The sequence below is a fragment of the Diadema antillarum genome, unplaced genomic scaffold (assembly GCF_040938485.1).
Source record: "Diadema antillarum isolate AM-2024a unplaced genomic scaffold, OU_Dant_1.0 scf00000024, whole genome shotgun sequence".
Lineage (NCBI taxonomy): Eukaryota > Metazoa > Echinodermata > Echinoidea > Diadematoida > Diadematidae > Diadema > Diadema antillarum.
In genome coordinates, this window is record NW_027270913.1 from 121,867 (window position 1) to 137,623 (window position 15,757).

A 15,757-nucleotide genomic window follows, 5' to 3' on the forward strand; every position below is an offset into this window, starting at 1 on the left:
CCATTTTGCTCTTCAATTCCAAATAGAAATTGGCAGCAGCAAGAATACCGTATATCAGAGATTTGGTAGAAGGTGATGACATCCCAGGACATACTGCGTAAACTGAACAAAAGTTTGTGTGACATCATCTTCTTCTTTTTTTATCCTACATTATGTAAATACAAATTTAATGTAATGCATCTACGAGTAGCAAAAAAAAAAAAGATTCTTGAACCCTTCGTACAGAAGGACTAAGTGAGCAAGAAATAAAATACTGGCATAGATCTGACACGAACGTCCAGGAATTAAAACATACTTATATGTATGACCCTGCATCACAAACCCAACAAAGAGCTGCTGGATATGATTTTTAAACAGTAAAATTCTGAAAGAGGAGTTTTTCAAAGATGTTTTACCCATGAAGATGGGATGATCTATATCAAACTCAAATTAATGGTGAAAATTAAGCATGTACAAAGACTAATTCTGATAAAAGGGGCTTAGGTTTTGTTTTGTTTTTGTTTTTTAGAGCAGAGCCACTCTTTATTTGTGTATAAAGCAAAGATAGGAGTTTAATTATCTCACAGCTTGGTAAACACAACCTTCTGTTGTAACTGATTAACGAAGTGCCCTACATCGATGTAAATAAGCACTGAATTGATCAGCGTATTAGTAGTCATGACAAAAGAAACCATGGGCACGATGGAAGAATTTAATGAATAAGAACAACTTTCTATTCATGATTACGTCAGAGTGTAAAAGCTACTGCTGACTCTTTTTAAAGCTTCTGTGAGCTTTCAAAGACAACATGTTCACAGTAGTAAGGATCAGCATGGGTGAAAAACAGAGAAATCTAACCTGAAATGGGAAAAAAGAATGGTCTGTAATAAGAAGACTGCTTGCAGTTTACTTCATGGTTCAAAATTTCAAATTGAGGTTTACTATGACAGAAAAAAAAAATCACACTCCAAATCAGCCTAACTGCCCTAAAATGCATTAATTTTTCAGGCATACTGAGAAATCAATTTGTAAGACATTTTGTAGGTTTTGTGATGCAGGGTTTATGATAAATCAAACATACAAAAGATCCATCATAACATTAGTCCTTATCACATGTTTGCTTTAGAAAACAAAAAAACCCTGCATTCAACAAAGTCCACTACATTTGTGATACAAATTCAAAGAATCTAAATCGTACAGATATTTACATCTAAAAATAAATACAGTATAAATTTATTCAATGATGCAACCTGTGTAAACAGCATCTAGGGATGTGATACTTTCAAAGGAGTTGACAAGAAATTATGACTATGCTGACACAAGTATGATATTATACATAATACTCAAAATGCAAAACTACAATTGTACTACCAAGGGGATAACGGGTAAGGAAACAAAATACTACAAACTAGCAAGCACTGAATATTCTTTACTCCTCCCTCTCAGAGTATTGAGTATTGAGTAATGCAGTGTATAAGGACTTATCAAGTATATACTTCCAAGCATGTTTTCAGGTGGTTCACAATGAAATCGCGTGAGAACGAACATTTATTTGATTTGTGTTTTTCACCTACATTTACCCAGAGTCATAGCAAAGCAAACCATAATTCGCTGACATGGGGAAATTTGTTTAGATCTGCTGTACAAGGATTATCTTTAACTCGGATGAAAAAAACTGTGATCACTACTATCTGCAAATGCAAGTTCTCCCTCATGATTTCTACAAAAGAATTTAAGTTGGCAGTTTGAAATAAAAAGGAAGTACAGCTCTTGCAATATGCAATGCTTTATCGTCTTTACAACTTACTGCTTGTGGCAAACCTCACAATTGGCAGTTTCTATGTTCAGTAGTAAGCAAATAATCAACGTTGGTGAAGGTGATGGGACAAACTATCACTTCTGAGGCGATCTGGATGTAGCTATCTTTTCGAAGCGCAGCTGAGGAAAGATAGCGTACACGTTCAGATCGCCGAGGAAGTGATAGTTTGTCTCATTGCCTAAAACTAAAAGTTGATTATTTGCTTTATATTCCACATCTAGGGTCCTACATATTCACATTTTATTCCACTTCTGAAACCGTTTTAGCTGTCTTTAGGTATCCTCATGGCTTAGGCTACGTAGTTTTTAGACGTATGCGCGTAGATGACGAAACAACGAATTTGCTCCGTACCCCGCGCGTGTGGCACCGAAATAAAAGTGCGTTGCACTGTGGTCTTTCACTTGACCCAGGTCAAATGATAGACCACAGTGCAACGCACTTTTATTTCGCGTGTACTCAAAATTGTAAGTTATATCACTCGTTAGGACTATGTGGACTAAGAGATCAGCGAAACAAAAGACTATCATCATAGAGTGTAACAAACTTTTCTTCTCAGGTGATGTGATGGGCAAAACTACGCTTTATCACATGATCAGCTCTTGACCAATCCTATAGCAAGATTCTTAGCATGTGGAATATAATACATGATATCAAATCCAGGCTGAATGTTATCAAACCAGAGATAGAGGGAAAAAAAACCCACCAAATTGTTGATTGAGGATGAACATCTAACATCAATAATTGATACCAAGCACAAGTAAAGTAATCACAGCAGTCTTCCTTTCGGTACACATGCCTTCCGCTTGATATTCTGGGATGCAACCAGAGTAAGGTGGGCAGGATTTTATCTCATATCAAAAGATAGTGCTGATCTACTTCCATTGATGAGCTTAGCTAGGATACTTCAGTGAATTTGCTCATCTGGATGAGATTGATGGACAACAAAATCAAGTTTAACGGTGGGTTTTTTCTTCAGTGCTGGTGGTGAACACAAGATGGCTGCTCCCCGGCTGCTGTCATAATTCTTCCCGGACGGAATGCTTCTGACCAGACTCCCTCACACTGCTCTCCCCCTCTTGTTTGATCTGGTTGACAGTGGAGGGTGTGTCCTTCCTCTGGTCCTGTGATGTCTTCTTCCCCTTGGCAGCAGGCACCTTGGTCTCACCCGTCTCTTCCCCTGAGCTGGTCTCGTTCTGTCGCCGTGCCGATGGCTTCCCCGCATCCTTCTTAGCCTTCTCCAGCTCCTCCCAAATACTGGAGGTCTCTGTGTCACTGATGTAGTTCTCCTCCCCGGTGTAGTGGGTGGGTGCCACTAAGAGAGGATCCACAGAGAAAGCCCTCAGATCTCTTGGCTCAAACTGGACTGCCCATTCCTCCCTGAAAGATAACAATGATTTGAACAAATGTAGAAGACTTGAAGAGACTTTCATTCAGAAATACTGACATCTTGTCCTCCATCCAGATTTCAAGAAGTCAGAAAATATGTTGCAATGGGTTGAATGCACTGCATTTGAGTAGTTTGTCTAGAGAATTCATCCCATATATGAAAGAAAATGCAATTCTTTTTTGAAAAGCTGAGGAAATAGTGAGAAGAGACACAGCTATCATGTTATAATCACAGTAGTCCAGACTAGCTTTGACATGGTTAATATAATGATCAAAGGTCAGTATGTCATCACAGAATGTTACTACTTTTGTTAACATTTATCTAATTACTGGACCTGTACAAATAATTAGCAATCACTTCACTAGAATCATATGGCATTGAACAATAATCTGCTTCACATTTGACAAAGATAGAAAAATGGCAGCTACAATTTGGCTTCTCATTTTCATTTTAACGGCAGTTTTAAATGTGTCTGTTTCTACTCACTCCGGATGCTTGTCAAACATGATGGGCAGGTACTCATCCACTGGCACCATCTTGCCAAGCGGCTTCTGAGCAAGGAGCTTTTTGGCGCCCTCGAGTGACAGCATATAGCTCAGTGTCCAGTAGGAGTAGCTAGGCTTGACCAGCTGGCTGGACCCTGGTAGGTATTCTTCTTCCTTCATGTGAAGGATTTTGCGGCCAACATATCTAGAGACAGAGAGAAAAAGAGTGAGAGAGTAGGAAGGAAAAAACAAACACGAAACATTCCTCATCATGCTCAAAAGATTATGCTCTCTGAAGATAATACTCACAGTACATATTGTAAAACAACAATATTTCTCCAGTTACGGTGTGGGATCTTTTTTGGGTATGTTCGCAGACACTTCACCCAAACTCACAAGGATCACATCACATCGCATCATCACATCAAGTCAACATCATTAATTCACCGAGATGACAATCGTAGTGCATGCGAAGGGGAAAACTTATTAGCGTACTTGCCAAGCTGGCTAACCGTCAGGGCTCGTCGCCTGACACGATGCACAACTGTACTCGCCACACGACCGGCCGATACATACAGCGTATACAAGACTTTACAATACGCTACCAAACACGGAGAGACACTGCAGACATGTCCACCTCTGTTGAGCGTCAGCTCACCACTGCTTGCTCCTACTACCCCAGCAAGAGTATACCCACATGCGACCCGTGACCCCCTACCGAAACTCTTACGGCCATGGGGTCCCCGTCACTGCACACCCCCTACGTTCTACCAGACGTACAATATAAACAGGGGGATACACAATATAAACAGGGGGATATATCAATATGTTTATACAATACAATGACGTATGAAAGATTGAAGTGAGATAGAATGAATCAAGAGAAAGAGTAAATTGAGAGAGATTGAATGGAGTGACATCGCATACAGAGATAGCATTATGAGAGAAAACTCACATGAGATCCCACTCAAGTTTGCGGGCTGCTACCTCGGCCATGATGCTGGCCATTCGGGGTCGGAAACGCCCTCCAAAGCGGATATCGTCCTCAAACACGATGACTCGTGACAAGTTCCTGGCCACCATCTGCGGACCAAAAATGACAAAGACAAATCAATACAATGAAAAAATATAGTTTGAACTTGTAAAATTCTGGAGTTTTATATTGTACAACCTGTGCCAAAGTTTGATTCTTCGCCTTTAGCAATGTCAGCTTCAAGTAGCTTGATACAAATGAGATAGCAGCCTTGTCGATAAAAAAAGTTAATATCTGTAGCAAAACTCACTCAACAAACACTTTCTCAACAGGGGAAGGCATTAATTTTCAATCTTAAAGTCATATAACATGTGAATTGCACAAGTGCAATTCTTCATGACTTTCACTTATAGTGCTGTCTTCGTTTGGTGTGGATATTGTAAGAGCTCTGTCAAATGGCAGAGTATACATGAACCAAGGAAGCACAGTCTTGGAATATTTACAAGCATGTCAGAGTCACATTAACAATGTTTTCTTGCAGACATGAGACATATTAGGTGCAAGTGAACTTCACTGGGGGTATTTCTTCTGTCTGGTCTGGGAATAAAACAAACACCTTGAAGTATTCAGTACAATGCAGCATAATATGATGGAACATCCAACAGTCATGTGCTACTTCCACACTCACAAACAAAATAACACTGTCAGCTACCAGTTGTTCTTTTTTTTTTCATTATCCCCATGATAGGAGCTATTGCCATCCTGAAACTAGGACAAAAATGACATACTCATGACAGAATTTCCATTCAAACTCCACATCTACCATGAAAACAAGATGAATGCACTTTGTCATCAAGCCATTGTCATTTTGGTGACTTTTTACGAATAACATGCCAGGAGATCAGAAGGTAATTGTAACTCACATCTTGCCAGATGTAGTAGTGGCTGAGGAAGCAGCCAATCTCCCCTTTGGTCAGCACTCGACCCCAGTAGGGGTCAGCGTATCCTGGCAACATGTCAATACCCATCTCCCTCAGCATGTCTGGTGAAAGTTGTCTGGAAAAGACAACAACGCATAGAAAAACTGATAAAAGTTCAGAGATAAGAAAAGCCATATCACTACAGAACACAAAGCACAAAATGTTTCTTAAAATGAGGAAACTCATTTGAAGTTATTTCTTTTATCAATTTTCCCTCATTTGATCCATCCCTTTCACTCTAAGACAATATTCTTCAGAGCAGATTTCATTCTTGTTGTCATAATACAGCCTTAATTTATTTGTCTGTGAACTTATCTGTTAAAAAAATTCATGTATCTCTATCATATTTGAATTCATCAATCAATCTATCCATCTAACTGTCTATCTATCAAATCTATCTATCTATCTATCTATCTATCTATCTATCTATCTATCTATCTATCTATCTATCTATCTATCTATCAAATCTATCTATCTATCTATCTATCTGTCCATCTATTTGTCTTTCGATGCTCTTATTGTCTGCCATCTGCCAGTTGAAACACAAAGAATACCGGTAAGCATGGTATACAAAGCAATAATTACTGCCCTATCTTTGACCTTCACTATCAACTCTATACTCACCAAATCAGAAATTTATACAGCACACTATGGAAGTGATGGTATATCTTGCTCACTCAAAAGCGACAAGAAATTAACACTGAAGTAAAGCTTTTGAATGCATGAAATACAGCACAGGCAAATAGGTGATCCAGGTATTTTATATCTCTAAAATCATAATGGTGGCATGTCTTCAATAAGTGCACAGACATTTTTGTGTGCAACAGCGGTGAGTTGTGGATATATCTGTATGCATCTCTCTTCTATACATCTGTGAAATAGGTGCTCTTTCTTTCTTAAAGTAGAAATGTTGATACATTTTTATTTCAATTCTGTGCAGGTTTGATGAATTCAACCAAATCCACCACTCATCTAATCGTAATTCAGCATAAGACATGCAGCAAAATTCTGGGTCGTCAATTTAACAATCAAAAGATGATAATTTGCAGCTCAGTTCCTCGGGACTTGATGGTTTAACAGGAATCACATATGAAAGCAAAGAGATTATTAAGCAGAGGGGTGAAGATACAAGATATGAGTTTTCTTCACTTTGTCTGCCCTCTGTAGGCCTGCAAATGAAATTTGTAAGATCGCAGCTGCTGATCTACACTTTAATAAACATGTCGGAAAAAAGGAACTAGCGGGAATCGAAACTGTCCTCTACTGCACCAACACTACCACCAGGCTTTCCCTGGTTGCCGACAGTAGCAGTAAGCAGTAGATGACAGGTTTGATTGCCACTGGTTCCTTTTTTTCTGACATGTTTGTTAAAATATAGATCAGCCCTTGCAATCTTAAAAATTTCATTTGTTCAGAGGGCAGACAAATTGAAGAAATCTCATACCTCATATCTTCTCCCCTCTGCTTAATAATATCTTATTTTCATTATGCCTTGTCCGTCTTGGACTACTTAACATAAGAATGTCGTGATTTCAGAGCTTGGGTATTTGTTCCAAGTTAATTGAATCATATACTCAACTTTTGTTTAAAGATTTGGTCCATTGACAAGTAGTTCTATTTTCAAGCTTTGATCCGTCACCAAAACTTATGAACAAAACTAAGAACATACTGACTGAAGACACGGAGACACACAAACACAAAACAAAACAAAACAAAACAAAACAAAACAAAAACAACACCAAAACCCAGAAAGAGCTGTACTATTTTGATGGTCTAAGCTTTAGCTTACTTGCCATCCACAGCTTTCCAGATCTTTGCCTCGATCCTGAGCAGTGCCAGTGAGGCCATCATCCTCTTCCTTCTCTCAGTCCGACGCTCCAGGTTTATCATGTAGATCTCATCGAATCCCATCCTGTCTGGCGCCCTCTCCATTGGAAGGGTGATGTACTTGGATACTGCCATGGGAGTATCATCCTCCACTACGATGACAAAAAGAACAAATGAATACTGGTTAACTCTTACTCACTTGAGCGCATTTGTTGCACTTACATCTACAATGTAAGGAACTTCTACAATGTAATTTCCTATGCATTTCATTCATTCAAGACTCTCTTTATTCTTCTGTTCATTGAGCAAAGACAGATTTAGAGGTGAAAGTGGATGACTGCGAATATTCCCACATACATCAACATATGAAACATATAACAAATGTAATGCCTCTGGCACCCTCCAGCACAACTAGAACAAAAACCACTCTGTTTCAAATATACTTTTTTTCCCCCTCAAGGTCACTAAAACATTCTGCAGATGCTGACTGGTGTGGGAGGAAACATACCAAAGGATCTATCACAAGGGAGTGAAATGGAACTCAGGAATTTTAACATTCATGAAATACCATTTCAAAACCTGAGATTCAGATTTTGGTATAGTCCTGACAACAGAAGTTATCATATGTGAGTTATAGATAGGTGAGTTAGACAAAGTACTTTGGTTAGACTCGCATAGCCAAGAAGGTTAGCCTACCTAGAACAGCATCCCCTCGTGGCAGCCATTTTCCTCAGCATCAACAATGAGCCCACTGCTAGCAAGCTATGAATACCTTTACACTTTCAGTGTCTTTGAACTTCATATGCACAGTGCAAACTCAAATCTATGTACCATTAATCACTCTCTGCTTTCCTCATCCTATTCACAGCTTGTCACAAATTATTGGACATTTAGATAGTACGTAGCATTGCAAAGGATACAAACATCACTTGGAATACTCATGTTCAGAATATTACAACAGCAATATCTAAAGCAACTGGTGTTTTAAGAAGAATAAAATATTTAATTAATGATCAAACTTTAATTATGTTATACAACACTTTATTTTTACCATATGTAATGTACTGTAATATTGTATGGGGCAACAGTAGCAAAACAAAATTGAACACAATTTTTCTTCTCCAGAAAAAGGCTCTTCGTATATGCACACATTCACATTTTTTGGCTCACACTGACCCCATATTTTATCGCCTAAAAACTTTGAAGGCCCATGATATACATTTATACCTAACTGCCATATTTATGTATAAACACACTCGAAATGCATTACCATTTTTTCATAATACCCTCGTAACCAATGACCATATTCACTCATACCCTACCCGTCGTTCCCATGATTTTCACTTCAATCCGAAGCTTTTACTTGCTCAAAAGTCGATTAGACATCAAGGTCCGGATACATGGAACACTCTTCCTGAGGAGTTGAAACAGTGTGCCTCCTTGTTTTCATTTAAAGCAAACTTAAAGAAGTACATTTTATTACAGTATATTTCAAATATGAACTAAAAACAAATAAATTATATAACTAATGTTGGTCTCCTGATAGCAACAGCGCATATCGTCCCCTCTTTCAGTAAACCAATTTCACTATTCTAAATTCCAGCCTATCTGCTATTGTGCACCCTCAAGCACCTGCACACACATTCACCACCACCACCATCACACACCAGAGTTTATTTTCCCCTGCTACCTTCGCAGCAGAATTTATATTGTTACGAATTTAGTACGTCCTTATCTTTTCCTCGGGCCGGCCATCTTTTCAAGCAATGCTTATAATGGCGGCCCTCTGCATAATCGTTTCTTAACTATAAATGTTATTCTTATTGAATCACTGCTGCATAGACATGCATACTGTATATTAAATTTCTTTCATATCGTTGTTTATGCAAGTCAAAAGACTGTGTTAAATTTACTTTACATATGTCCTACATGTTCATGATTATGTACTTAATATGTATCGTGGTTTATGCAAGTCAAACGACTTTGCGTTGAATTTACTTTGTATATTTCCTGCATTTTCATGATTATGTAACTTATGTATATTGATTTGCAGAAAATAAAGTATCTATCAAACAAAACACTACATTGGGTTTATAAATATCATGCATCTATTGTTTGCTAATGTTTGGCATCAAATATATAGAAAAATATAAAATAATATTTTGTCCATTGAAGAATGATGCATATGATCCAAGATTACTTGATAATGATATGGTCTCAACTGTTTTACTTTTTTTTCTCCAAACCTCCATCTTGCAATGATTTATGGAAGAATGCTGTCTGTCTATCCGGCTTGTTATCCTGCCAGAAAATCAATGGCATTTAAAGAGTCAAATAGACAAACATTGTGAAATAGCCTTGTGAGTCACAAAGCTTGCTAGCTCCTCTTTGCTCTTTCAGTGAAAATCAACAACTTCTTTTGGGTCTGAACAGTGCTTCATACAGATGAAGCAACTTGATATACTTGTGAAACATGCTGTACCTATTTATAAATAGTAGTATGGCTCATCTTTCAACTTACACATAGTTTCAAGTCTGGTGTGTACCATCTGTTCCAGTTCTTCTTTCAGGGGGTGGTGGGTCTCAGGAGGGACCAGCATGGCACCAAAATGATCCGTGTTCAAGATGTGAAAAGGTACACCTGAAGAAATAGATCACAAATAAATGTTTATAAACGGCAGGTTGCTATATTTCTGAACATCATTTATTATTTTTTCCAAACATGCTGAATTGGGCACGAAAGCAAATATATACATGCTTGTCTTACTTTGAAAGTAATATGTCTTCAGTAATTGTAAAGCATGCATAATATGGTAATCAAATACATCGCAGAGTGCCTATAACAATTATGATGCAAAAAAACCCTAGAATTATCACTGAAGGTGATTAATACCCCCGCCCCTAGTGTTGCTTTATAGTATGTGATGTCATGAGGGCAATGACGTTAAAACCAAGTTTGTGCACTTGTCGAATTGGAAACAGAATAATTTTGCTTTACTGTACAATTACAGAGTTGACACTGAGTTCCACAAGGTTTGGGTAAAAAGTGTGGTTACCATGGCAATGCATTGTCTGATACATCAGCACATACCAGTAATTTTGGCTGAGTGATGTTTTAGGGGAAAATGACTGCCAACTCCGACAAGTGTCCACCATTGAAACAAATCAACTAACCACACAACATGAAAACAGAAACACCACATTACTTACTCAGCTGCTGATTTTTGCAGATTTCATGAAAATTTTAACTGCCTAATATACAAGCCTGAAATAAAAGCCTCTCATAAGAAATTTCAGACATGTTCCTTTATACTTTAATGCACAAATCTTTTCTCCCAATCAATCTCACATTCTCTCCTCTCCTTCTCTCTATCTCTCTCTCTCTCTATCTCTCATGATTTGATTTTGAGTCATTTCACCTCTTTGGTAAGAAAACCTACAATTAGATTAAAAATTGCTGCATCCAGTGTCATGGACTGTCTCACATCCTGACCAAATCTAACAATCTCCATGGAGTGACATCTGGGAATTCACTCAGAATGAACACAGAAATAGGGAGTGTCTGCATGGTAAATACTGTAACAGTTCATTCTAATTCCTAGGTCAGCCCCAGGTATCATGTTAAACACTCTACTTGAGACACATACTGAGGAGGACTCATCCTCTTCTGAAGAAAAAGGTTGGCATGGCATGGAACACATTCATATCACTACAATGACTTGATTTTCAGTCAATTGGTCTGAAGTTATTATTGATATTCATGCATAATCTTTACTTTGTGATGGTGTAAATCAGGGTTTCAGGTCCACTATAAAAAAAATGGTAGTTTAAGTAAAATCATTTGTATTGTGTGCTTAAGAAAGGTTGAAGCTAGTCTCTTAATCCGACAAAATAAAAGGGATGCTGAAAACAAACACTGTGGTAACCGAATTTCAATTTGTGTCAGTGCTACTAAAAGCATTCACAACATTGAAAAATGCTTTGGAAATATAGTGTATTATTACCCATATGAGGTAGTTTTGCTGGGCAATTGTAGTTGTTATTTTGGTTGGTCGTCAATGACAGCGGGATATATGAGTGGATATTTTCCTTCTTCCAGGTTTGGCCATTAACTTTACACGTAAAAACACTCCGGTCAATCACCAGGAGAAAATATCGAAAATGCTAGCATCCGGGCACTTGAGCTCTCAGTGATGAAAAATTTACTGTTGTGAGAGTTTCTCGCGCGGAGAGGTTTTCGCGATGAAGGGCAAACTCGTAAATTTAGAAGACAATCGCTGTACCGTATGTAGGCGTGAGTCTGACTGCATGTGCTGGCTGTTACTCGCACAGCATACCTGAGTTTCGGGACAGAGGGCAAATTCCCATACGTTAGCATGAAAAAAGGGGGACGATTGCTGCGACTGTGTGAGCACGCCGAGTACTTGAATTGTGCACAGTGGTATAGGGTTCGACCTGGCACCAAGTGATTTTGTTACCGTAAATCGGGAAGTTTACAATGTGTTGATTTAAGTTACTGCTCGAAGATATTGGTAATAATCTATGGACTGTCTACTTTCAGGGGATACGACGTTCATTGCCCGAGTCAAGACTCAGGCAATACATTTCTAGTTTGGGCAATAAATGTCGTATCCCCCTCAAGGCCAGTCCATATTATATTATTATCTATTGTGTGCAATGTGTGAAATACTATCGTTTAGATTGCATATTTTATGTAATTTTTGGAGACAAACGTTCATCCTAGGTGTCGCTGACCCTTTAATGAGGGCAATGCAGGCAGTGAGGACAGCATGAGGTCATAGCTTCTGCTGCCAGGAGTAGAGGCCTGAAGGTTGTCCACTGGCTGGGTCAGCCAGCCAACCACTGGGAGGGACTTGGTATGGGAAGGAAGCCAGCCAGGCTAAACAAATCACTGAGACTGGAATGTGCTGCACAGATGGAAAGCCTTAAAGGCGGCTATTGCAAACTTCAGCCACTTTCTAGATACAGGCACGAGACTAAGAAAACCTGCATGCATTCACTTTAATAGATCCTGCACAGCTTAATTGTTGGTAGTTTTCAAAGTTGATGCAGTCCTACTTCGAAATGTCTTAATGTCACTCGAACATTGAAAAGTTGCAATTTCTTGGAAACTCTGTTTCCAAATGTTGTAAAGTAATTAAAAGGTGGAAAAGTTAAATTTTTTGTAAGTCTGGTGTCTTTACTGATCCAAATAATGGATCGGTAATCTCTATCACAAAGCAAGGACAATGGACAGTGTGCCATATGGTCCTCAGAGCACTCAAACTGCCCTCTTAACTCACTTCTGGCACAGAATTAAGGTGTCCAGACAACTTTCAGGAGATCTGGGCAGCTGATAAACACAAAGCTATATTGATTATGGGTTAAAAAATGCCTCTATGAAACAAAAAAAAAAAAAAAAATAAAAAAATCGCAAGCATGTTTGAGCCAGAAACATGTTTCTTTGGAAATGATAAATGCAAAGTCATTTTGAAACTCAGACATGCCCAAGCCAACAACCACTGGCAACTACACATCTCCTCTCCTAGGGTGAAACTGTGCAATAGATATGTGCAGTGACAAGGTCTCCATCTCAACTTAGGATTGAGATGATAAATGCAACAACTTGAGATACGTGATCCTAACAGCCTTTACAAACAAGCTTTGATAGTGGGTATTGAAACATGTTTCGAACTTAAGAAAGATGATAAATGCAGCCTATGATGTAAGCCTACTACTAAAAATCCTAGATTCAGGATACAAGATGATGCACTAAGAATTATTTCCAGTCAGAGTAGCTGATTTTGTACTCTTTTCTCCACTTATTCAATGTCTTCATGGCAATATGTCTTTTCTAAACTGCTTTCTGTGATAATCATGTTATCTGTCAAACTAATCCAAATGTTGTTTAATAGTCTGCAATCAAATGAAGTTAGCATGGGTAGACAATGACATTCTGTGTCTATATTAGAGCTTTGATTACATATTCTTACAGGAACTATCTAATTTTACTCTTTAAACCAAAATTCAGTAAAGTAAATTAGGATGCACCTCACTGAAAGTCACAATAGCTGCATCATCAATACATGTTAAAATGTATTGAGAAGCACTATACTTTGTCAATCTCAAACCAATTACTATCAAACTAAGCACTGTTCTCTTGCATACAATGATGATGTAACAACAGGGGATGACATCCTATTTCTGTGATAGTATTATCAGAGGAGAGGTCACCAACCCTTTTTCATGCCCTACAACTTCTGACAGGTTTTTTTTTTTTTGCACTTTTATGTGAATATACTTGAATTATGTATATGAACTTGCCTTTAGTACACCAGACTTTATTAGGGAATGAATGAACAAAAGTATAATCATTCATCTTCTTCGACTTCCCTAACTGTTCCCCATAAACTTATCTTTCCTCTGCAGAAATGCAGAAAAAGCTTTAAGTGAATAAAGAATGTTAATTGTGTTCTAAATATCATATTCACATAAACAGCAACATTTTCCATGACTGAAAGAAACTGACATCAGATATTTGTGTATGAACAATGATATGATATAGGCCTAATCAAATACATTCAATCCTCGCTGGGGTGACAAGACCTTGTATCTCAAATTTGGGTGAAAATTTTGGGATAATTGCCACATAATCAGTCAAGTGAAGTCCTGTCCAAATCTTAGTTCTGTCTTTATACTCCAAAAATGAAGCTACCTCAGCATGTCAAAGGAAAGACCATCCCATTTTTTACAGTGCGTGTTTTGGCTGCCACGTTTTTTCGCTCATCTGAACATTTGATATTTTTTAGATATGAGGTCTTGTCGCCCAAACAGCAAAATATAATAATAAGAATAAAGGAAAAAAAGAACTAATCACGTAATTTAAAGGTGTGTTATCAATCAACAAATTCACAAACTTATCTTTACACGGATGCACACATGAATGAACAGCAACATATAGCTGCATAGTCCAACACAATAATTAAATTCACATATCAACACACAAAAATGAGCTTAGAGTTAGACTTGTTAAAATTGCAGAGACATCACACAAGATATGAGAAATATGAGTATTTACTGACTTACACAGGGAGGTTGACAGATTTATACCACAGTGTGATTGGGGAATTACAAAACATGATGATGTGGAAGTGCTCTCTCCCTTTGCCCTAACCTTTGACCTCTGCAGAGATAGGTGATGACTCACTCAGACTCTCTCTCTTTCTCTCCCTGTCTCTCTTACCATCACTAGCCTGCATTCCAGTCTCACTAAGAGTACATTCTTCCCTTGGGATACCAAGGTAATAATGTCATGGAAAGGACTCTGTAACAAGACTACAGAGCATTGATTTCTATCGTAAGTCTATGGTGTAAGGAAATTTAATAATTGATTATATCTTTCGATAAAACAGGGCTCTGGATCATTCCCTCTCCAGTGGGGATGGGGTGATGGTCCAATGAGCAAGGAATAGTCAGTCACAGAAGTGTAAAAAAATAACCACACAAAATATGTGCATAAACCAGAAAAATGTTAACTATCTATACAGAATATAGTATATAGTTGAATAGAAACAAATACAGAGATTTTAGCATGGTGACCTGTATTGAAAAAGTTATGACCATTTAACATTTGGTTGGTCTTCTTAAACCATGTAGGACTATCACTTTGAATAGCTGTTATTACCATGTGAGTAAGAGACTCTTGTGTAACCCCTGCCTGTTTCATTGACAAGTCATTACCAGTTTTCTCTTTCTTCAGACTTTCAAAATTTTATTGAACATATTTAGCACAGATTTCATGTTAGGATACACTTTTTGGGTAGGAGTCTGATTCATTCTTGATAATGGGGGGGGGGGGGGGGAGGAAACAATTTTAGTACTTTTGTTAAACAAAAATATAGGCCTATACCTATAGGGCCTATAATCACAGTCACACAAGTGCTTTGATATTATTCAAATGTCTCATAGATGCCATGCTAAACTGACACTCGTCCCATTCTAGCATTCTTGGTATTGTGTTTACTTTTGTTCAAACTTTTGTCACCCTATTTGCTTTGTTTGCTTCCATAGATAACATCCACAAAACAACTCTCACTTTCAGCTGAAATTTCCCTTTAACTAAGACTAGCTCATATCCCAGAACTTGCAGCCATAACAAATTTTAGTGTCTGGAAGAATCATCATGTGGCAGCAGAGAGAAATATTGCTGCTTTATACTGCTGTGACTTTAGAAAAGAGAGCAATGCACTTTTCCTTCTGAGAACCTTGATGATGTCATAATAGAGGACCAGGGGGCTGGTTTGGTGA

At 38.0% G+C, this 15,757-nt stretch overlaps 1 protein-coding gene across 1 annotated transcript in view; it reads right to left on the reverse strand.

Annotated features, from left to right (window-relative positions):
- Window positions 1–259: 259 nt before the first annotated feature.
- LOC139733239 (procollagen galactosyltransferase 2-like) overlaps window positions 260–15,757 on the reverse strand; it is a 50,653-nt gene continuing 35,155 nt past the window's right edge. The window contains exons 5-10 of the mRNA XM_071644082.1: window positions 9,972–10,091; window positions 7,413–7,602; window positions 5,567–5,699; window positions 4,626–4,753; window positions 3,672–3,875; window positions 260–3,175 (exon numbers count right to left, since the gene is read on the reverse strand). Coding sequence (XP_071500183.1) covers window positions 2,815–3,175; window positions 3,672–3,875; window positions 4,626–4,753; window positions 5,567–5,699; window positions 7,413–7,602; window positions 9,972–10,091 — 1,136 coding nt within the window. The 3' untranslated portion in view covers window positions 260–2,814. The remainder of the gene's footprint in view (window positions 3,176–3,671; window positions 3,876–4,625; window positions 4,754–5,566; window positions 5,700–7,412; window positions 7,603–9,971; window positions 10,092–15,757) is intronic.